This window comes from Narcine bancroftii, chromosome 8 (assembly GCF_036971445.1).
Source record: "Narcine bancroftii isolate sNarBan1 chromosome 8, sNarBan1.hap1, whole genome shotgun sequence".
NCBI classification, from domain to species: Eukaryota; Metazoa; Chordata; class Chondrichthyes; order Torpediniformes; family Narcinidae; genus Narcine; species Narcine bancroftii.
In genome coordinates, this window is record NC_091476.1 from 23,726,020 (window position 1) to 23,750,401 (window position 24,382).

At 38.5% G+C, this 24,382-nt stretch overlaps 1 protein-coding gene and 1 long non-coding RNA gene across 2 annotated transcripts in view; one reads left to right on the top strand and one right to left on the bottom strand.

The window, feature by feature from the left end:
- The window catches only part of LOC138740492 (uncharacterized), a 48,689-nt gene extending 25,001 nt beyond the window's left edge, over positions 1–23,688 (top strand). Inside the window, exons 3-7 of the long non-coding RNA XR_011342949.1 lie at positions 7,945–8,120; positions 9,153–9,259; positions 13,136–13,187; positions 17,771–17,892; positions 22,196–23,688. This is a non-coding gene — a long non-coding RNA (uncharacterized lncRNA). The remainder of the gene's footprint in view (positions 1–7,944; positions 8,121–9,152; positions 9,260–13,135; positions 13,188–17,770; positions 17,893–22,195) is intronic.
- On the bottom strand, positions 138–24,382 carry apln (apelin). Its single transcript, XM_069893223.1, has 3 exons — positions 24,059–24,382; positions 16,020–16,185; positions 138–784 (listed from the first exon to the last, which is right to left on the bottom strand). The coding sequence occupies exons 1-2, from the start codon at positions 24,123–24,125 to the stop codon at positions 16,025–16,027; spliced, it is 228 nt and encodes a 75-aa protein (XP_069749324.1). The 5' UTR covers positions 24,126–24,382; the 3' UTR covers positions 138–784; positions 16,020–16,024.

Genomic DNA, 24,382 nt, shown 5'->3' on the forward strand with positions numbered 1-24,382 from the left:
TCCATGATGGGTGAAGTTCAGATCCTCTGGAATAGGTTGAAATCTGAGCACATCTAACTCTTAACATGGAAACTTTCCCCTCAAGAAACAGTCAGGTACATGCAATCAGGCAATGAGGCTCTTTTGTTTTTCTTAAATAATTATATTCTTGTTTTATTTTCACAGAACTTAGGAGCCTCTTCATTGACAATATATTAGCAGCACAAATTCTTATATAATAAAGTGAAGCATTTTATTTTTAATAATTATTTCTATGCCTTTTTAAAACAATAATTAGGATTAATTTGCACAACACAATCTTTATATGACACCTCAAGCTACAGAAGAAAAGCAGTGCTCTAAAGAACCAAGCATATTTCTAATTTAGTAACAAAAAAATTAAAGTATTTACAGAATATCTTATGAAGAATTAGAATCTTCCTTGGCCCTCCAGAACGATAATGCATTTTCCAGATTTAATACATAGGAATCAGCACACATTTTTGCATGTTTTTTTTTTTGTTGTTAAACACCCTGAGATAGTAGAGTTCTCCCAAAGGAGATAACTGTGTTAAGATAAAAATCTGTGGACAGACCCTCTCATCACAAGTTGCACAGTGCAAAAGAGTGTCTGACAAGGTCACGTGAAAGAGGGCCTCGTCCTTTGCAAACACCAAGATGCTTGTAAGTAGATGTGTTGCTCTGCTGAGGCTTGGGTGCTCCACTTCAATTGACGGCCTGGGTTCCTTTGAGCTTTCAAAAAGGTAGATAGTAGCTTCAAAGGTAAGAAAAATTTGGGAGATTCCTGGAAAAAAAAGGCAAGAGGTAAAATGTTAAAATAAGTGGAAATATTCTCATTACGTTGCTGTAGCAAATGACTGCACAAAACCAAATAGGTAATTCTCTTTTTAAAAAATATATCAAGTGTGACAACTTTTTCATTTCTCATTTTTTGAGGAGGAAAAAGGCTATTTGGTGCAATAAGACCCTGCCAGCTCAGAACCTTTCTGTCCGTCGTAGTTACCCACTTATTTCCCTGTAAACTATTCGCGCTCTCTCACACCTATAATCTTCCACGAACTTTCTTGCCATGAATTGAACCACTAGCTATTTACAGTACATTTTGTACCACTCCACCAAAAAAAACATGCTTTTTTTTAAAAAACATAAAGCAGAAATTTAGATTTTTCTCATTTCAATTTTATAATGTTTAACTCAAAATGTATCTGTTCAGCAAAACAGCATGGTAAATGTTAGGATTCTGAATTCAATGCACAGCTTTGTTTATAGTGAGCATACGTTGAGAATTTGAATGAGGAGATGGGAAGGCCATAGGTGAGCTAAATAACCTTCATTATCCACTTTTATTTTGTGACTTTGGGAGAGATTATACAAAATATGCTTTTGGCTCTCATTATTTTTTTAAACTCGTATGCTCACTTTGCCTGAGATTCCAAGAGATATGTATAATGAAAGCCATCTTTCTGCCACTGCCATCTCTATCGCTGAAAATTGTTTTCTTTATTTCTGGATTCCATGACTAGTTCCACATCGTATTTGACAGGTGGCCCAAAATCATTCTATCCCTCAACAGCAAGACACAAGTGTACTGGAGAAACTTGGCAGATTACACAGCATCTGTAGGAAGCAATCTAGCAAATATTTTGGGCCTTTACTTCACATGGATGTGTGTGAACTGCTGAGTTTCTCCTGTATGCTTGTGTATTGCACTCGTCCCCAAGATCTGTAGACATTCTTGTTTAATTTTTTCCCTCAAGAGGCTCTTTAGGTTGCATTTAATTAATTCACATTCTTTTGCAATCAAATGTGGAATCACATGAAATTTAACAGCACCAGACTTCACTCCATCGAGCACACCTAGATGAGGCGGTGTCTTAGAAAAGCAGCCTCTATCCTCAAAGACCCCACATCACCACCCAGGCCATGCCCTCTTCACTCTGCTCTCATCAGGGAGAAGGTACAGGAGCCTAAAGATGAACACTCAATGGCACAAGGACAGCTTCTTCCCCACTGCCATCAGATACCTGGTATGTTATGTAGGACTAGATGTTAATATCCCTTATTGCACTCCTGAGACTTGCTGCCTAGACTCTGCGGGGTAGCCAAGTGAGTGGTGACATCTTTTGGGTTATCAAGTGGGCACCCTCCTTCCTCAGTGTTTTGCTGATAGACCCATGACTCCTCTGGAGGGTTCAGCAGTGAATCCTGGCACCCTGAGGTCACCCCCTAGATACCATTCACTCACTTGGGGAATAATCAATGAACCAAAGACACAGCCTTCCTTTTCATGCAATATTATTTATTTTTTTTTATATAGTAATGTTGTAAGATGGTTATAATATGTATGTGCCACAAAACATTAAATTTCAGGGACTTGTTCATAACAATAAGTTCTGATTCTAGTTTAACAAGTGTATATTGTCATTTATGTTCTCTCTGAGCCTTATTCTACCACCATTATACATGTGTCGGCTACCTTTAAGAACTGGTATGTAATTGTGCACTGTCCTCACCATTGAATGTGGTAGCATCAGAAATCTGCATGCAAGGACACAAACTTGCTTGAAATCACTAAATCTACAAGCACAAGTTCAGAATTGCTTTAACCTCCAGGTGAAATTCTCTCTCCAGATCCAATCCACTGTTAAAGAAATTTCTCTCCTGACTTTAAATGTGAACTTGCTTTCTTTATCCCAGAGCTGCCCCTACCCTACACTTGAATACCAGCTGATATGTCATGTATTCAGGGTTGGAAATTGTCCTGAGCCTTAATAGTCATTGTCCCATTGCATTATTGGTTCAATGTGTGGTTTATGTCTCGGCACCCAACGACAAAACTGTATTGTGAACAAGGACTCAAGAGCAACGCTCTCAGCCTTGCAAACTTTGTGCGCACAAAGGACCTCCCTCTGCTATTGAGGAAGAGCGCCAAGTGATGTTGGAAAGATATTCCTAGTGGTAAGAGGAGATGGGAAATCTGCAAGAAGTTTCAATTATTGGAGGAGGATGTTTATAGTTGGGGTTGGAGACTAAAGTCGCAATAAATTCCGGGGATGGACAGGGACAGAATGAGACCTACAATGAGGAATGGGTTAACGATCTGACAGAAAGAAATGATGTCGATATATGATTAAAATATAAATTGGACTTTCCTGTAAGAGGCTTCCAACCTGAACTCCATGGCCACAGACCAGAGAAGTAAATCCCTATTTGTTGCCTGAAACACGCCCTACATATTGTGAAAACTTGCTTCTGTACATCTGTCCCCTGCTGCTTGTGGGCCACATGTGCCAAAATGTTTTTTGAGATGTTCAAATGCCATATGATGCCCAGCACATATCTGGAGGTTCTGTATGTAAATTTGTGCATGGAGGACTTTTTTTAAACCTGCTTTCTTAAAAGTACCCAAATTTATTTCTGACCAGTTTACAGTTTTAATTACATCTTGACAATAAAGATGGAGGCAAGTTTGGATCTTCACCATTTTAATAAATTTCCTATCATTGCAGAGAATCTGTCTGATATTCCATTAATCTTGAGTATTTTGGTGAAGGATCATCTCTATTAGAGACAGAGTGCAGATTCTAGAGCAGGGATGGGCAACCATTTTTTTTTAAAACTCACATTCCACCTTAAGTATTCCCTATGCCACAAGTGCTCTGTGATTAGTAAGGGATTGCTGAAGGAGGTATGTGAGTGGAAAGAAAAAGGGTTGGAAACCACTGTTTTAATTGTACCTAATTGACTCATTTTGTGCACAGTTTCACAACTCCAAAGGAAATGGGCCAATCACAATTTTTCTCAGGCAAAATATTTCAGTAACAATTGGGTCTAGAGCATTAGTTTTCAACCTTCCTGTCCATTTTAAGTAATCCCTTACTAATCACAGAACACTTATGGTATAGGGAATACTTAAGGAGGAATGCATGTTTTTTTTAATAAAAAGGTTGCCCACCCCTGCTCTAGAGTAACATCTGTGGGAGATGAAGAACTCTTAACACTGCGGGTCAAAACCCTTCATTTAGTTCCGACCCAAAATGGTGACAATACCTTTTCTCCCACTGATGTTGACCCAATGAGTTCCTCCATCAGAGAGAGAGAGAGAACTGTCAAGTCAGGTAAACTTACAATATGCTTAAAATAATATGGTATTGTCCTTTAGACTGATCCACATATGCTGTATACAAGGATGCCTCTCAGAGAAGTCTCTAGAATTGGCAATACACACTTGAAAAGATCTTGTGAAAGTTAAGCACTTTCTGATGCAAAACTCAAAAAGAATGTCACCATATTTTTCAACTGCCAACTCTAATCAAATTCTCAAGTCCCATCCAAACAAACAATATTGGAGTTTCAGGTTGGCCTACAATAATCCTGGGTTACTAAATTTAACTTAATCTGCTTGCAGATAGAAGTTAAGTTTGTCTGACACTCTGGATCAGATCAGGCCTCATTCCTGCTAATTAAAGATCAGAAATTCATTTGGGAATCAGCTGAGAGCAAAGATTAGGCCAAGAGGAAAATGGGAACAAAAAAAAACTGGGTTTATTGTAGGATGATAATATAGGGGAAAAAAAGGAATCTTGAAAGCACTGACTTTTCTAAATCAGCTAATCCAAGACAGCCTACTACAGTTTGGTAACTGTACACCCATTTGTTGTACATTCCTTGCAACATTCCTACTTCTCAATTCAATAACAGTTTGAAAAGATGGGGAAATTAAATCCATTTTTTACTTTGAGGTTGCTGATCAAATGATTTTAAAGATGGTTTATTTTCAATAGTGGTATCATGTCAGTTGCAGGCATAATATGAAAATAGTTAATCCTGTAGGATTTTTCATTCTCTTATATTAAAGCTTGCATTATAAACTTGTGAAAATCAGGAATAAAATTCTGGGTCTATTAAGTTTCAGGTGAAAGAACAATAATCTTAACTCTTGCATCACAGGAGAGATTTTCAAAGCTCGACCCAGATTTATCTGAAGCCCAGTTTTTCCCCCATGCGAAATGGTAATCCCATTTTACAGTTTCCTCCACTTTCTGCTTAATGTTCATCAGGGTTTCAAAATAAAAATCACACTGGACAGTTTCTTAAAATTTGTCAGATGGCTGTAATATTTTTAAATGAGTTTGTTTGCTTTTCTTTTTAAAAGTTAGAAAATGTCCAATGTGTTTAAGGCATATGATCAGACATTTTTTTTTAAAGTGGCCAGTTAATTTGTTCAGGATGCCAAATTGGCAGCTAGCAGTTGTTGATCTTTGATTTGGGCAATTTGTTTGGTTCCAGACATGTTGTGATAGCTGGCAGTGATGGCCTGGTGTTTGAGCACTATCCAAGCCACATGGTTATGGCCATCCTTGTGCATGGAAACCAGTATGGGATGCAAGTCATATAACATATAACAATTACAGCACGGAAACAGGCCAATTTGGCCCTTCTAGTCCTTGTCCAGCTATTAAAACAATCAGCAATTCAGTCTGTATTCTTGCCTGCTTAAAATCACTACTTACCTTTCTGTTAGCAGCTGCCAATTTCTCCCATTCATTTTAATGGGACTTCTGTACTTGCACAAGGTCTAATCCAGCACAGGCACAGTGGGCAGATTTCCCAGCCTGAAACCAGGTGTCCCACAGCAGGCTGGGAAATCTGCCCATTGAGTGGAAGGCTGGACTTCAACCTCCACTTGGGAATAGCCCAGTTACGTGCTTATCTGCCATCAGATCTGGTCTGTTCTGGGCAAGGAGACTTTTACATGGAAAGGTTGGTTTTTGAAAGAGGCATTGAATGTTGTGGGGACATTGAATGAAATAGCTGTAGTGAAGAAGTCAGGGGGATCAAAAAAAATTGTCTAATTTTTAGTGCCACCATTGAAGTAGCTTGGCTCAATAGAAAGACAATTTTCCAATTTCAAAATTAAGTTAATCATTATAAAAGTGAAATGCCCAGAAGTTACTAGAGTTATATTTGCTGTTGTAGAGATGATCGTTTAAGTGGTGCTGGTTGAGAAACGGCAACCCACCCAATAATCTTGATCACATAGTCTCCTCTTTTTCAAGTCACTCAGTACCATGTTGTTGAAATATTAGTGAGTGCCAGTTTCAGGAGTTGCAATGTGAACACAAAACTTGTATTAACTGTGAATTGTAAGTACAGGTAGTCCATGGGTTATGAGTGATTTTAAGCAGGCAAGAATACAGACCAAATTGCTGATTGTTTTAATAGCTGGACACGAAGGACCAAATTGGCCTATTTCCGTGCTGTAATTGTTATATGTTATATGACTTGCATCCCATACTGGTTTCCATGCACAAGAATGGCCATACCATGTGGCTTGGATAGTGATCAAACACCAGGGCATCACTGCCAGCTATTACAACATGTCTGGAATGGGCTCTTTCCCAAATTGCATAATGTTTCCTCTCAAATTCTACTTAAGAACCAGAAGTACCTATCCTGCCTTGCTGACAAATTCGGCTTCTGGACAGACCCAGGTAATGGGACTCATTCGTAACCTGGGGACTTGCTCTGTACAAAAATGAATCAATGTCTTGTGAAGTGGATGCTGAAACAACCAACACGCTGCAAGATTAATATTTTTTTATATATTAAAATTTGAATTGGTCTATATTTTTCTTTGGTTAAAAGTTTATTCAAGCTTTTTGCCTTGAATATATTTTGGTGTCTGAGTCTACAATTGTGATTTGAACATACTTTCCTACAGAAATAAATGTTTTGCCATTCACATCCCAACTACGATTCCGTTGCTGGGCAAAGATCAGCTTTAATAGAGTGAACCAAAGAGTCAGTTTCTATGCTGCACAACTAGGAAATATTTATCCATCTTAGACCCTTTTCTGATATTTACCATCCTTTTCATGAGAATCCTGCCTCATTATTTTAGCATTATTGGTTGGTTATCCTCCACATTTCATCCGACTGCCTGTGTCTTTAACTTGTCCCACTGTTGATACCTGTAACACTGCCTGCAGGAACGAGCCATGGGTATTTTCTTTCTTTTTCCTTGCATTAGGACTATTAAATCTGATGGGAGTAATCTATTTGTTGCCTTGTGGGAACAAGTCAATCAACACAATGTAATGTCTGTTTGGATTAATTGCCTGTTTAGTTCAAACAAGAGGATGCTTTAAAAGCAAAATTCATCAACTAAAACAGTTTTAAATTGACTTGAGCCAATTGGAACCAAATAAATGTGGGTGCATTTGAGAGAATGCAAGTGCCTGTAGATGTGTAAAAGGAGGACACCGAGTTACAACTTTCACAAACTTCTGTACATAGGACAGTTGGCTCTTTTCAAAGTGCCCTGACAGAAAATAGATAATGATAGACAGCACAGCTGTTTGTGAATCATTCTATTAACAAGTTGCCAGAGTTGGAAACATGTTGTTTGAAGCATATCCCTCTTAGCTAAAGATCTGGAAACATTTTCCATGTGTGGAAATCCCACATTATCCCATGAAGAAATACAGTGTCTTGGCAGATAAATGTAAAAAGTCACTTTAGTTTAACAGTTTTCTTTGACATACAAGTAAAAATGAGCAAAGTGGATTGATGGGAAATGACTCTTCACTGTTGCAAACTAAGATGGAGTAGCACCAATTCAGTGTTGGACCTGCTGTTGATTTTAATTAATTACCTGTCACCTAGTGAATGTTGGGCAGATTCTCTCTCTGTGCGATATTGAGATAAGTTTAGACATGTCAGAGAAGCATTCCATCTCTGTACCAAAATGCTTAATTCCACAAAGTCTACATCACCGATACAATAATATTAAAGCATGCACATAATGTAAATTCAAAGAATGCCTCAAATAAATTTGGTGTACATTATCCATAATCAATTAAATTGAATTTGTTTGCATCAATTGCAGCTGTGAATATTTATTTGTCTTGTATGATTAATTTATACTCGTGTATCCCTTAGCAAGCAAGAATTTGATTGCATCTGTACATTGTGCACATGTACATGGAAGACTCGTGTAAACATCGTGTTGAAGAGAATAAAAAGCAAGAGAGACGTGCAATGGACTGCAGATGCAAGAAACTAAAGCACAGTAAACCATTAGAAGAACACAGCAAGTCAGGCAGCATCTGTGAGGGGTAAGAATTTTTTTGCTGACAAGAGAATGGCAGAGATCCAAATTGGATATGGGGGTTCAGAGTGGCTGAATTGAGTGGATGGCTCTTTCTGACCAGGCATAAAAGCATTGGAAAAGTCCTTAACTTCTTGGCCTAGCACTCCTTTCCTCATTTCTCTGCCAGACATACTCTTATCTGGAAACCTCAGAATTTTGGAATCCCCCAGCTCAAGTGTGGATGCTCCAATTTATGTAACTGAAGATCCTGCCTCTCTCACAAATGGTTCTCAAGTATCCAGTGCTGTAAATGATCACGTGGGGGAAACAATAATGTCATCAGATATTAGACTTCCCTCAACCCCAAAGGTCCTCCATTCGTAGCAGTGGAGGGTGACAAGATGATGGTTTAACATTAAAACAATAATTCTCAGTGGTCTGAAACAAGGATGCCTATAGACTTACTAGAACAAAAGCACTAGCCGAATGTTTTCATTGTCAAAACTGAATCCACAGAACCCATTTTTAAAAAGGGCATGTTATCACAATCTAACTTAGAAGGGATTAATTGAAGAATTCCCCTAGAGTCTAAATGGTACTGGCTGTGCATCAGAAACATTTAAGGCAAAAGCTACAATTCATTGGGAAGTCAGAATACTAAATGAAAGTGAAGCTGAAACTTGTAATGGTCCTGAAAGTATCTATTAAACTTTCAAAACACGTGAACAAAATTAAACTTTGGCTGAGCCATACCTCCATTCCAGGTGGCATTCTTAGTGTTTCAGCAATTCTTCCTTTTCTGGATGTCTCCCAGTTTCCATTTTGGGAAGTTAAGTGAATAGCCAAATTAACAGTACAGAGAAAAACTAAAGAATAGGAAATGAGGAAGTGCTTAATGAAGTAGTCAAAATTAAATTGTTTTAATTTATCTTAATAACTTTTTTGGGGGAGGGGGAGGAGGTAGAATTTGAATTCCTAGAAAGATTTTTTTTTATATATTTAAAAACCTTTAGCCAATTGTGGAAAAATACTGAACAGTCATCTATTTAATTCTAAGCTTTCATAGACAGGATATAATTTCCTGGAATGCTGATGGCTGGAAGAGGGTATGGACATGGAACACGCAGGAAACCAAGTGCAGCAGCTCTGCCACTTTTTTTTAAGGTAGTTATTGCATTTTCATATTTTTCTTACTTTCCTAACCAATCAACAAGTGTAACCATTTCAAAAATCCACATTTCAACACTAAGGGGAAACTAGATTTATGCAACTAACTGCTGTGGAGAGAAAAAAACATGAACAAAATATAGTCAAAATGAGTAATGTTCTGCCTTGGTTCAGTGATGTGTTCCTCAGCTTTGTATTTTGGGAAATAAGGGATTGCACAGAGATTTGTCAGAACCAGCTTTAATGTTTGTCCTAATCATAACAGGATAGCTCCCAAGTCAAAGCCTGATTGAGTCTTGTTTCATTGCATTTAGTTTCATGTGAGCTAAAGGCGGTCTCTAGCCTTCAGTGGAGTAAAGGGGAAATAATTGAAATTACCGCATTTTTCAGTAGAATAACTCTGAATGGTCAGAGGTCCAACAATAATGCAAGAAACTGTAGATGTTACATTCGAGCAAAACAAAAAGCTGCAGGTAACATCCATGAAGAGAAATGGATAGTCAGTATTTTGAGTTCGGGTGCTTTACATTAATGAAATTGCATGAACTTGGTTCCACATGCAATCATGTAGCACAAATTTGTTACATTTAAAAAGTAGCCATGTCATTTTTCGTGACAAAGCAACAAACCTATTTGAATAATACATTAGTCCAACTCGTGCAATTATAATTTTAAGGGAAATCTGGGGGGGGGGGGTTGAGGAAGAGGGTTATGCAACTTGTTCAGCTATCTACAATGTTCAAAGATTGCAGACAGCCCTTGTTTCTGATTACTTTTAAGTTTACACAAATTAATGTTGAAAATGTTCATCTTTTGATAGGTGAAAAAATTAATTTAAGTATTCATGTTTAATTCCAAACCAAATGTTCATAAACAGGTATCAATTTAGCATGAGAGAAATAATTTTGCAATGAGCCCAGAGGACCCCAAAACCCAGCATCAATAGATATTCAGCAAGACAAATGGTTACTTAAACAAAAGTTGCTTTTAATTTTCTTTTAAAGTTTGATCCTGTTTTTATGTTTAACTTATTACTATTAACTTAACCTAACTTAATCCCCTTCTCATTCTAAGTGCCTGTATTGTGTATATATCAGGAAAGTTCTTTGATTTACAGTCCAATCTCACTTTTCACTCCTCCAAGTTCGCCGGTATCAGGCAATTCTTATTCTGTGGCACAGAATTGAACATTTATGAATTTTCACAAGGCTCTGGTGCTGAAAGTAACTGGCTCAGGAAGGTTTCAGAGAGAGATTTGTTGCTCATTGGACACACACACAAACACATTTTCTCTGATCTGCCACTTGAGTGTCTTGCCGAATAAACTTGCCACATCATGGGTTTTCTAAATGATAACCTCTTCTTCCAAGTCACCAGAGAGTTCCTCCTGTTTTTCTTCTTTCAGGAGAAACACTCCAGCCAGCCATTTCCTCTTGCAAGGGTTTTCAACAGGCTGAACTCATGACCAGTCTTCAAAATGGGGTTTTCAACAAGCTTGCCATGTTGCAACCTCCAAAAGCTACTGTAGAAATGATTTCGCTCTCATTTTTTTTCTCTCTGTTTGCAAAAACACATGACCCCTCGTAGAACAGCAAACTGTAACCAGACAGATTGCCAGTACTGGAATCAGTTCTGAGCCAGGACAATAGTCCACTTATTCCACAACATCAGTCCAATTAACACCTACTGGTGAAGTCTCCATAGGCATTCTTCAACATTTCTGTAAAGTTACTGTGAACATGAAGTCTCTACTTATGCATAGCTCTTGCATTTCAAATGAGATCTCTTTTGTGAAATGTTAATTTCTATTTGTGAAGTGACCTACACTAACCCCCACACATTCTCTCTTTTTAAAGATATATTTATATAATATAAAATATAATATAACCTGCAACAGTATCGTTTTGCAAAAAGGGGAATTTAAAATGGAGCAAGTAGAAACAAGACCTAAAACCACTTTGCCAATTAGGTTGAATTTCAGTGTACAATCAAACTCATTCTTCCTACAGTTGAAGTTGGGAATGCGAACACTTGTGATACAAGGTCTCACACTCTCAAGAAAAAAAAAGGTAAAGAATGGTATTGCAAGAGAATGAAAGAATCAAGAGGCCATTACATACCACCATGTAAAATGGTGATTCCCAGGAACCCTCCAGTGAACCGGCAGTGTGAAAATATTGGCCTGGAAAAATGGCACAGGTTCATGGCCCTACACAAGAGGTAGGGCCACAATCCCAGATAATTTTCTTGGGCCACTCTCTCCCTGCGGTCTGAATCAGTAAATGGCTGAGCAGGGGAAACATTATGCATGCTGCGTCACCGCTTGCGTGCCTGCGTGATCAGCCACTGTTGTTAAGTCTGTCTTGTGTGATCAGATTTCCAATAAGACTTCCTGAGAGTGTGTACTGCATCACTCACTATGTCATCGCTGGGAGTGGGACCCCCCCCCCCCCCCCCCCAAATTGCAAAGGAGGGCAAATTACAGGGAATTTGGATCGTGGTCTGAAAGACCCAGGAGGTCCTACCTTCCTGGGAATTTCACCTGGTCCAAGTAGGGTCACCGCTCACCCGCGGTGTGAAAAGGCCTGGTGATAGAATTCCGATGGAATGGAGTTATTATCTATTGTTTATATTAAATGCAAACAATAGAAGCACAATTCCCACTATACTTTGTTCATTGACTATCAAATTAAACCCAAATTACTTGTTTAAAAAGAGATCCTGATGTATCGACAAAAGGTGCCACCATGGGAATTAAGTAGTGACAAATCCAGTTAGCACTTCAATTTCTTTGGATTGGAATCTCTTCATAGAAAGGATGGCTATCATGGTGGCCAACAATGGATGATGCAGCTTTAAAATAATTAAATTAGCTCCACATGTTCAACAGGTAAAGAACTTCTACTGATACAATCTGACGTCTAATATTTTCACTTAATGAATGAGATCTGGGAGTATTTGTACCTTTTCAAAAGAAAGGAATTTAAATATTTAAGTAACTCTAGAATAGTTTTCTTGTCTCCAGAGAGAGACAGCAATATGTTCCTGCACAAGTCAAAATGCTTGAATTATTTCTTTAATGCAGAAACTAGAAAAGTTTAATTCATACTGGAGACAAAATGAACTGAACAGTCAGTGCTGCAGTTAATAGCATCAGCAACTCGGGTTTTAATCTAGTGCTATCTGTAAAGAGATTGTGCGTTCTCCCTGTGTCTGCGCGGGTTTCCTCCAGGTGCTCCGGTTTCCTCTCACCCTTAAATATATAGGGGTTGTAGGTCAATTGGGTGTAACTGGGCAGCACGGGCTCATGGGCCAGAAGGGCCTGTTTCCATGCCAAGTGTCTTAAAAAAATTTTTAAAGCTTAAAATAGATTTTTTTTAATATATATAAAAATACACTGAGAGACCAGGTAGCATTAAACACTGGACTTGTAGTACCTGTGTGAATCAGGGTTCATAATTCTTAAAAGAGCTCCCAGTGTTTAAGGTTATTGACAAATGTTGTACTGTATCTAATGATTAGGATTTAATCCTTTTCCTAATTAGCAGATCTCAGGATGACCATAAAACTATAGGTTAAAGAGATGAAACATTAGGGACCAAATATTTTTAAATAGCAAATTGTTCAGATAGTCAAATCCTCCAAGTGGAAAATAATCTGACTATTCATGCTCACACGGAGTATACAAAGGCTGCTTCCTGAATGATTACCTCATCCAAGGTAGAATCCATGGCCCAGGAGGAAAAATTATTACATTGTTAAATGCAAGCTGTGACCCAATAGAATGAGGTGAAATCACTCATCTCTGATTCAGTTGAAACCAGCCAATCTTTAGTCAACAACACATAATTGGCCTTTTATTTATTTCCTCAGGTCTGCTTGAATTCTCCATCTGGGGACTGTGGATTCAGAATAATTTAGGAAGGTATGTGGAATTGAAGTACAAGGTTCGACAAATCTTACTGAAACATTACATTGCAGTCATGCAAACATTGGTTAGACTGCACTTACACTGTGTCCAGCTCTGGTCCCCACAGTATAAAGAAGAATGTGGTAGCAATGGAGAGAGTGCAGAAAAGATTCACCAGGATGTTGTCTGGAATAGAGGACAGCAGTTACAAAGAGAGATTGGGTAGGCTGGGTTTATTCTCACCAGAATGCAGGAGGCTGTGAAGTGACAATAATGCTTTACATTGTTAAGGGCATAGATAGAATAGATTTCCCAGGGAAGGGGAGACTAGAACTAGAGGGTGTATGCTTCAGGGGAGAAGAGAGAAATTGTAAAAGAACACGAGGGTTGTTTTTTTATCCCACAACTAGGTTGGCTTTGGAGTAAGCTGCCAGAGGAAATGATGGAAGCAGATCCTATTACAATGTTTGAAGGATATTGGTCAAGTAGTGGGATAGATAAAGAGGAACAGGGGTCTTGTGCATGAAGATAGCATTGGCCTAGATTTGCATAATGGATGAGGCATGTTCCTGAGCTGCATATTTCTACATTTCTTTTAATCTATGCATTTGGGTAAAAACAATCAATTTTCCCATGTTCTCAACCTTCATAAAAAGACTTAAATTAGTCCCTTATCCCTTTACTATTTGCCTATCCAAATACCACTCCAATTGCCTTTTCAATGTTTAATTTTGTCCCTCTCTACAGTTTTCACTGGCAGCTCATTCTACAGAATACCCTGAATGTGGAAAAATGCCCTCATCTCTCATTTAAACCCCTCCCCTTAAATTAACCATACTCTTTTTTTTTAAAAAAAACACACTCCTACTACCACACTACCACACTTACTATCTACTATGCCCCTCAATTTTATAAACCTTCATAAGGTCACCTCTCACTGAGAATAAACTAACCTATTGACATGTTAGCTATAACAATAGTCCTCTATTCCAGGCAATATCCTGTTGAATCTCTTTTATACTTTTTTTAAAAACTCCCTGTAGCGAGGCCCAGAAATTGTGCTCAATACTCCCAGTGCAGCTTGACCAATATATTATATAGTTGGAACATGATATCTCTACTTAAGTGCTTCAAACTATGAAGTCAACAAGAGCCTTCACTGCAGTTTCCACGTGATGACATTTTCATGGAACTGTGATCTCACAGCAGCAAGATCTCTCTGTACATCAATGCTCCAGTGGTCCCTGCCTATTACTCTACATGTCCTGTTTGTATTGGACTTCCCAAATGAATTGACTCACACCTGTTTGGATTAAATCCAAATTAATAGTAAGGGAATTATCTATTGACACAAGTCCTGCTAAATGAGGTATTAAACCAACACTGTCTGTTTTGGGATCAGGTTATGGAGCTCAAGATACTACTTTTTAAAAAAAAAAAAGAGAATTTTTTTGTTGTTCTGGCCACACTTTATTCCTCAACCAACACAGAAATGATGATTTGGTCATTATTCGCACTGCTGTGCACTAATCAGCTTTCCCTCTTCCTACATTATAACAATATTCAATGCTTATTAAAACATTTCAGAACATCACAAGTTATGAAATGACTAAATAATTCCAAATTAGTGTCTTTCAATTCATTAAAGTAAGCCTACTTACTATCAATCTGAATTTTTTCCCCACAAAAAGAACCTTCCTCAGTCCAGGCTAAAAAGGTTTAAAATAGCAGCCTTGTGAGATTATCAGGGAAAGGAATGCAAGACAGTGCCACTAAATCTATAGTACCCTTAATGCATGGCAGGCCAAGTGAACTCCTGACTGGTGATAAACACTGCATATTGTGATTGGATTAGCTGAATAAAGGATTTAGCAGTTCAGTTTATTTTTCAAACATTTAGATCAATGATAAATATTCCATAAATTATATCAGCATTTTTAAAATTATGGTTGAAATAAAAACAGTAATGGGGGCATAGAACATTTAATTCATTTTTTAAAGTTGTTCTATGCAATATGCTTATTGGGACAGCAACTCTGGCCATTCCATGAACTGTTTTACAGTTACTGTTAGATTCGCCTCTTAAAAAATTTGGGTCCCATTCTATGCATTCTAATTTAATTATGGAGAATGTGCATTTTAAATTCACCTCTTAGTCATAAGCAAAGTTTTGGGTCACGTACAACGCATTCCAATTTGTAGAGAGTTTGCCTTTTATTTTTTTTTAGTCCTATCTTGTATGTTTTAAAAACCAGCTTTTGTAAAACAGCACTTCAGACTTTTCTTGCTTGGACAGATAAGGGACTGAACTGTGCAAAGAATATCAAGACATTTATTGTGCTCCAGGTATGAAAAGAGTGTGATAATTAAAGGTTCAGTGGTTTCTCCCACCCCCCCCCCCCCACAATTTCACTTACGTGATCAACTGCCCCCCTCGGTCCCCACCCTGATCCCTACTTACAAATAAAAAGTTTATAGGTACACTACAGTCTCCCATACAACTTTGCTAAGTATGTTTAGTGTTCGCATAATGTGGCTTTCACATAATGCACAATTTCACAGAATGGATCGTGGACATTAAGTGGTGCATACCCTGTATAGGGTTTGGTACTAGCCACAGTTTCAGGCATCCACTGGGGGTTTTGGAACATAGTCCCACCCCCCCTCTCAGATAAAGGGTGGGGGGAAGAAACTACTGTAATAATCCAAGCTCACCTGTGGCAAAGGATCAATAATGTGACCAGTTCCCAAATCTTGCAATGGATGAAATAAGTGCCCAATAAATGAAGCTCATGCAAACAAAGTGTTTTTTTTTAAAAACACACATTGCACTGTCTCTTCCTTTACCTGATTCAGAAGGGCATGGGTCCTTTGTGAGAGAGCCTGGGTCTAAACCTTCTGTATTTCTTCAACGGAACTTGCCTTTGACTGGGCCTTCTGCTTACTTTTCGTACAAAAGTCCTGATGTCGCTCTCATCCAGAGTTGACCCTTCTGACAGGATGGCAACTGGCCCTGGTAAAGGAATACACAAAATTATTCCTGGTTGAGAATGAAGAGGAGCTCCATTAGGAAACTGCAAGAATAGAATAAATTCATCCAATAAATTGCATTGTCTGAATATGTTTGGTATAACAAATGGCTCAGGAAGATCGCATTGCTATTCACCAACATGAAGTTAAAAACAGTTACATCCTGCCAGCAATTAAAAATAAATGTTTTGTCACATAATATGGTATTTAGTAGGACCAAGATTTTAATTTGGAAACCACAAACTCCCTAAGCCACAGGCTTTAAAACCACAAGGTCACGTTGAATTCTAGATGCAATAATTATTCACACTAAGACCAAGTAAAGAGTGTGGGGTGGGGTGGGGGGAGGGAAAGAAAGAGAGAGAAGAGAATCAGCATTTCCTCTGATGCCATCAGCCTCTAACCAAATCATTTACATTTCACATTGGAATGTTTGCCTCATTATTGCCTGGAGTAAAATGAATGTTCAGTTGCAATGAACTGGGTTTGGTCAAAATACAATTCATTAAAAATATGAATTTGTTAAATAAGGCACAAATCCTAATCTTGCAATATCAGTAATTTTCACATGAAGTGTTAATTTCCCAGTTGGCATTAAATATTTATTTTGCTTCGAGTAATGTTCTTTGCAACAGCTGTCTGGCTGCTCCCTGTCAAACATTAATATTCATCCAAAATACAAATCTTGATGTTTGCCTGCTAGTTTTGTTTTAAATATAAACATAAAAATGAAAATCTTGCTCAAACAGGCATGATCATACTTTAATTTCAGGTTGGCAGTGGCCCAGGTGAGACTTTTGCCTTGTGCTTACTTCAGTCAACTCTTCACAACTCCATGTTAAAAAGCACCCCACATCATTTAATACCATGTCTCCCTCGATCACATTCAATGTAGCTGCGCCAAGTATGGATTTTACTTTGAATGTATAAATTTGTTAAAAGCAAATCTGCATTTAGGTACCTGTTGTGACCAGTAAATTCTTATAATCACATTTGTGTGTTTGTTATTCTCCTGCCCTGGTAGCAATGAATTTAGCCAGTGGGCAGATTGGAAGCCAAATCTACACTAAACCTGTGAGCTGCAGTCACCAATTACACATCCTGGTGCAGCTTGCTACACCAGTCTTTTGGACTCCAACCCAGAGCTGATCTAAAAGCATGCCCCTGGTCCAAAAACAAAACGATTTCCAACAGCACTCCTGTCAATCAACTCTAGTGACAATGTTTTGTCATTGACCAAGTTATCTTGTGCATGGAATCCAAATACTACTTTTTTTCCCCATTCACTCAATTTTCTGGCAAATTTTGCCTTTTCATGAAGAATTCTTATAGTTTCAGACATATTCAATTTCCTCTGCCCTATATAAAATGTAGTTTTCTGAACAACTTCACTTTGTCACAATTCCCTGTTTGGTATGAAGCCACATTTCGACACAGCTTTCAACTCAAAAAATCAATAGACAGTCCAAAAAGCAAAGTTATTAAAATATTTTACTTTTGAGCAGAATCAATCAGTGTATTTCTCACCAATCTCTGATTCTACACATTCATCGATCATTTTCTGGCAGGGCAAAGAATCTGAGACTTCAAGACTTGGGCCTCAATACACCAGTGAGTATTTGGATCCTGGATTTCCTCAATCGGTGATGATTGATTTACAAGAACATCCATCAGTTCCGGAGCACCACAGGTGTGCATTCTTAGCCCCCTGATCTACTCACTTTACCTTTCAAGTTGGAATGTTTGTCTCATTATTGTCTAGGGTAAAATGAATGTTCAGTTGTAATGAACTAGGTTTGGTTGGAAATTAAATTTATTTAAAAGATACGAATTTCTAAAATAAGGCACAAATTGTTTTTATGCAATTCTTATGACAAATGTATACATTGACTCACTGAATATTGTTCCAATACTCCGACCTTTCATTGTTCTTTCACATTTTATAGTTGACTTCACCCCATTATGGTTCTGTTCACCAAAACAGCTACATTATAAAATAAGTCACTTCTCCAAAGTTGCCTAGACTAGAAATCAGCAGTGATGGTGAATGGCTGTGGTCATCCTCTTTGGAAGAAGAGGCCAAGTGCTGAATAAGCTTAATTAGCATAAAAAGGAAAAACAGAACATCTTCAGCAGAGAGGTCAAGATTCAAGGGAGTAAATTTTAAAGGTGGAAGGATTAGAGGGAACACAAGGAAAAATTATTTTACCAAGAAGATACCAAGGATCTGGAGCTCAATGCTTGAAAGAATGGTAGAGGCAGACACTTCAGCATGCCTAAAAATTTCCTTCATATATCATGAGACCTAGGAGTAAAATTAGGCCATTTGGTCCATTAAGTCTACTCTACCATTTGAATCATGACTGATGTACATTTCCCCTTGAACCCCTTGTCCAGTCCTCTCCCAATAACCCTTGGAACACTTAACAATCTTCTCTTTAAATTTACCCAATGATGTGGTGTCCACAGCCATTTGTGGCAACAAATTCCAGATTCACTGCCCATCAACTGAAGAAATTTCTCCTCATTTCTGTTCTAAAGAGGGGACCTTTTACTGAAGCTGTGCCCTGTGGTCCTAGACTTCCCACATCCACCTCATCCAGGCCTTTCAATATTTGGTAGGTTGCTTGAAGAGCCATGACTTTGAGACCTGCAAAGTTCTGAAAAGTGAAGTTGGGCTGCACAGCTCTTTTTCACCAGAAAAAGTCAAATGATTGACTTTCCCCGTTTTGGGGACTTAAAATAGTCCTGGTGCTTTAACCAATCACATTTCCCTCTGTCCCATCTTCAAAGAACACCACTGGCTTTAAATGACTATCTTATCCACATTGCCAAAAAGATAGCGTGTAAACTTAAAAATAGTGAAGATAAAGGTCCAATCATTCATTAGACCCTGGCCGATATTCAAATTAATAGCCCAAAAGAAGAAACCTCTTGTTCCTTTCCATCTAGATTCAAGTTAAAAGAAAGAGGATACTGGGATAGACAAATGAGCATATTATGTGCTTCCCTTGAAATGGTGCCATTTCCAAATAAACTCTTTTAGACTCCAAAAAACAACTTTTAAGATATACCTGTCTCAAGTTTCACAACTTCCCAAAAATACAAGGACCTTGCAAAACTTCTTCATAAGTTACCCTGCGGATCATTCCTTTGGCTCAACTTGCTAACTTCTATACGTCAGCAAACAGTGGGAATTAGGAACCCAGGCATCTCACAGCCAGGCTTGGACTCACCATTGCTCATCTGAGTCCTTCTCAAGATAATGGTTCCCCATTTTAACTCCCTCCTGAAACACTAGTATTGCTCTATTTCAGTGCCTTCAACTCTTTCACCATGAGTGTGTCGACAGGATTAAGAGAAACGGATGTAAAATCCAACCTTTTGAGAGTTTTTGTAGTAAAACTTCACTTTCTTATTCCACCACATTTTATCTATACTTTTGGAACAATTATCACCAAATGTAATCCCCTTAGCAACTATATTCAGAGTACAATGTAGAAATTCCTTTCAGATACAGATGCTGTGAATAAAGATGGCCAATTCCTTTGAGAAGCAATCCTCCTCCTTACCTGAGCAAAGCCAAGCTTATTCATCTGTCTTGGTTTTAAAAAGGCCTAATTCAGCATCTTCTAAAGCTTGCAGAAAATAACTGCACTTAGTTCAAGCCATGAACATGTTTAATCCAATTATCTCAAATACAACTTCAAGTTTATTGACAAAAATGTACTTAAACAATAGATTCCAATGGTAGAATTCAGCTCATTTAACTCTTTACAATATTTGGAGGCTATTTCATTTCCAAGGTTTATAATAACTAAAATCAATCTGATCCTTAAACATCAACCAAATAAATAATGAGAAATGGGAATGGTTGATTTTCACTTTCTGGTCCTACCCTGGCATAACTGTTCTGAAATTGGTAGCATCTGTTAACAATGACTAAAAATCTTGAATTGTATGGTTCGATCACTCCGACAAACAAAGCCATTGGGATGTGCCACTGTACAAGTTTAATTTCCATACAATGCTTCTGACATTCAAACTTTGATCAATAAATTCTAGTAGGCCTGATTAAAATGGTACCAGCGTGACACGGCCAGTTAAAAACTAATTGCAAAGACTGTATCTTTGGAAGTTTGCCTGAACCCCATACGCCCTGGTTTGAAACTAATGCTAAGAAAAAACAATATAAATGAAGGATGGATGCTTACTCTAAGCTGTGGGACTAAACCACATCCTCACATTCACTGTTTAGATTCAATGAACTGTCTCCTATAATTAGCAAGTTCATGGATAGCATATGCAATATCCTCTGAGGAAATTAAAAATCAAAACATGCTGTACATTTAAAGAGGAAACAAAAAAAACATTGAACAAATACACTAAGATTTGTTGAACAACGAAAAATATATTGCTTGAAATCAGAAGACATCTTCCTCAGGGGAAAAAAACTTCGTTATTAGAAATTAAGTGCAAGTATATCCAAGATACTGTGCTAGATAACTGAACAATGTTGCAACTGGAGGGATGTAGTAGGTGTTTAATGTGATGTCATCTACGCAGCTGATTAGTGCTCAACTCATGTCAACGTGCAAATGAGTATACATCATGTGGATCAGATGAGCAAGAATTAGTTAACTTGCCTAGATGCTGCAAAATCTACTTCATAAATTCTACGCAAGGACAATTGTGAGATAAATGGTGCAGGAATGTTCATCAGCTGATTGTACAAACAATTTATGAGTTCCAAGGACCATAATGTTTGGTGTCTATACCACAGCAGTTGACCTACAACAACTAAAAGCAGATGCCAGGTTCAATCAGTTCCTGTTTATTAAGTAGATAATGTTTCTCCAGGGAACTTGAAAGTGTGGGGTCTTTGTTTTCTGTACACTTTGGTTATCTATTAATGAGAGTCAACCCGATGACAAGTTCCATACTGACCAGTTATCAGCTCATTACCTTAAAAAAAAAATGGATTTTCCCTTCCCCATTCAAAAACTGGGAAAATATTTTTCCTTTTAAAAAAAATATAATGAAATCAAATAAAGTAATTGAGAAGAATTTTAATCAAAGGTTCATTGTGATCATAAATTGTAAAAGCCGTTGCTTGTGCAAGGATTCAGCAATGAAATTTACAATCCAAAATGATTCTGGGCCGCACAAGTCCAGAGGATTCTAGGGTTTATTCGAAATTTACTACGATTTTGTATGATTGGAAGCAGTTGATGCAACTGCCTTTGATACCTCCAATCAAGGTGCAAGACAGCAAATAACAGATTGTTTGCTCTTTAGTGACTCCTGGAAAGTGAGCAAGTGTTGATTTTAGTTATGTCAGTAAATGAATGGTCTCTGCCATGGTGCCTCAAAGTTTGAATGAACTGTTGAAGTGCTCAGTTTTTCTAGAACACTACTAGCCACATTTGAGGGAATCGAGGTGAAAGGATTGACTTTATGTATAGTTAGCAAATGGAGTTCAGAGGAGAAAAATGGGAACACAGAAATATTAAAGATGTTTCAAGAGTTTGGCACAACACTTTGAGAGGCCACAGGTACATTCAGCACTAACACTAGTGAGAGTACAACAAAGCCTTCATGGTTTAGATTAGAGCCTTCTACCCACAGCATTCCCTCTAAAAGATATTGCTCGAGCTTGCACATAATACAACTCGATATGGAATCTCATCCAATTGTCCGAGCTTTTGGTTTTAAATTACATTACTCAAGTTTTCGCAATGAAACTAATGAATGTGTCAGGTTTACTGGATTAAAAGTCAAAAAAAAAACCCAATCTGTTATCACCGCATTGCTACAGATGCACAGGAGGACAGCTAGAGTGAAACCAGAATACTGGGAAGAATTAGCAGGTTGGATACCATGTGACAATGTTTCATGTTGATGAACTGTCAAAAATCCATGAAATTAACTCAATTTTTCACTCCATGTGTAGCCCAACTTAATACTGTATGCTTCTTGCATTCTATTTTTAGATGTCTAGAAGCAGCTAGCAGTTGATTGGCCATCCAACCATTCAAGAAGAACACAAGTATCATCTATCGATGTAGGAATCAATCAGTATTGGGGTACTTGAATCTGCAGAAATTTATATTCAAATTGGCCATGTTTGAATTTACTTCCCACTCTGATCCTCATGTGTAACTGCGATGGAAAATTTTCCTTGAAGCTCAAGACAGAAATCAGAATCCAAAATGCACAATGTGATCTATCCTAAAGAACAAAAATGGTACCTCAATATGCTTAACATTTGGTGAGAGGACCAAAACGCTTCCAATGCCAACCATAGCACAACTTGTTTTAGTGAGGGCAGAATCTTGTGGCTTGGGTGCACCATCTAGAATCACTAACCACAGACTCCCCATATCTATGCTTACCTGAACAAGATATAGAGAACTTTTCTTATTGACTTGAACTGTCCCAGTCTTCAGCAGCATGTTCTGTGTAGTGATAGTGCCTCCAACATTGTACAGTGGCCACTCTCTTTGCTGGCTCCCTTGACCCAACCATTAGCCTTACAAGCTCTCTTTCCCCCCCCAGAAATGTTTATTAATATTTATAGTTGGCAACATTCAGACACAATACATGAAAACTTTCACAAATAGAAAACTAAAATTATCTAACAAACACAAGTAATTTAAAGCATAACCCAATAATTAAAGAAAATAACTGATTTTCCCCTTTGACACAAGAATTTTGCATTTTCCATCAAAATCCATGCACACTGGATTCCACGATAGGTCTGAAAAACAGCTTCTCAATGACTAAATTCAGAGGTTCTACCACCTTACTCCATGGCCCATATTGGAGACCAGCAACAGAACATATTGGCAACTGCAGTGCCATTCCTCTTCCTTCACCTCCTGGACATACTGGCGCTGAAACTGACCAATCTCGCGAATCCATTTGGAACCACTGGGCATTTTCAATGAAAATAACACAACTGCTGTAAAAGGCTGGAGCACCTAGAGGCCGGCGAACCAAGTCTGTAGGTTGAGGCTGGGTTTGCGGTTGTGGATGTACACTGGATGCCTGACTAGCACTAGGAATGCTGAAACTTCAGCACTGAGGGCAACATTTTGTTCGAACTGTTATTTAGGAGCTGTCTACTCTCAGGTTTTATTATAATATCCTAATGAATAAACATACATGCTCAATACTGCTCTGGGGTAGGAATTGCTTTTGACTATTTGACTTTTGTTTCAAAATGTCATTATGACACTGGGAACCAGAGTAAAAGGTTTCCATGTCATGTAGAAGCAATCTCATACGGTGCTCGATTTCATAGAGAATGCCAGGATGTACAGAATGGAACAAAAAAAAGTTTTCTTTATAGAATACAGGCTTAAAATAAATTTACAAATAAAGGAGAATATTATAACACATGGAATTGGTTTAGAAAATATTATTCCAAACCCAAATCACGTTTGAATTAAATTGAACAGTCACTGCTCTCCCAGGGAGCAGCACCCACAACAGGTTGCAGATGACGTCCAGGTAGCCCCCCCCCCCCCACAACACAGTGTGCTTAGACATTTCCGTGGGCTCCAATGGCAGGGACATGCACAAGGTCCGGGCAGCGCTTCTCTTTTCTGACCTGCATTAATCAGTGCGCCTTGAAACTGCACCCGGAGTTTATGTACCTCTTTTAATTGAACAGTTCTGCACAATGAGCCGAATCCTTCCAATTTTCACGAGGGGGCTGTTTATCCTCCGCTTCTCACCCCCAACAGGTGCTTGTCGCATAAACGGTCTTCCTCGACCATGTCACTGATCAACTTTCCTTCAGCTTCTTGCGGGGCAGCTTTCGGACGGAAAAGTTCCGATACACGACTTACCTCCAGCGACCAGGGTCAGCGAGACGAAGAGGACGAAGAGGGCGAGCGAGTGGAACTTGACGTTCATCTTCTTTCCGCTGTCTCTTCAGTCTGAACTTGCAGTGGCTGGAGAGCGATCGGCCGCTGCGGGGGGAAGGAGGAGGCGTGCGTGAGCGCTCCGAGGCTGGCTGAAGGGCTGGCTGAGCGCTCAGCGGCTGGAGCCTTTGTGGGTGAGCGCTGTCTTAAATGGGTAAGAGCCGAGCGGATCATGTGGCCCACGTCTCCTACCTCAGCGCTCCCGTAGGTCGTGCAGGAGGGGCCAGCGCCGCTCCGCTCCTCCCCACT

Bases quoted from the DNA above. Each gene is read 5' to 3' on its own strand.
- apln (XM_069893223.1), bottom strand. From the start codon at position 24,125: ATGAACGTCAAGTTCCACTCGCTCGCCCTCTTCGTCCTCTTCGTCTCG. The intron at 16,186-24,058 runs GTAAGTCGTGTA...TTCCTTTACCAG, and splicing joins GCTGACCCTGGTCGCTGGAG to GGCCAGTTGCCATCCTGTCA.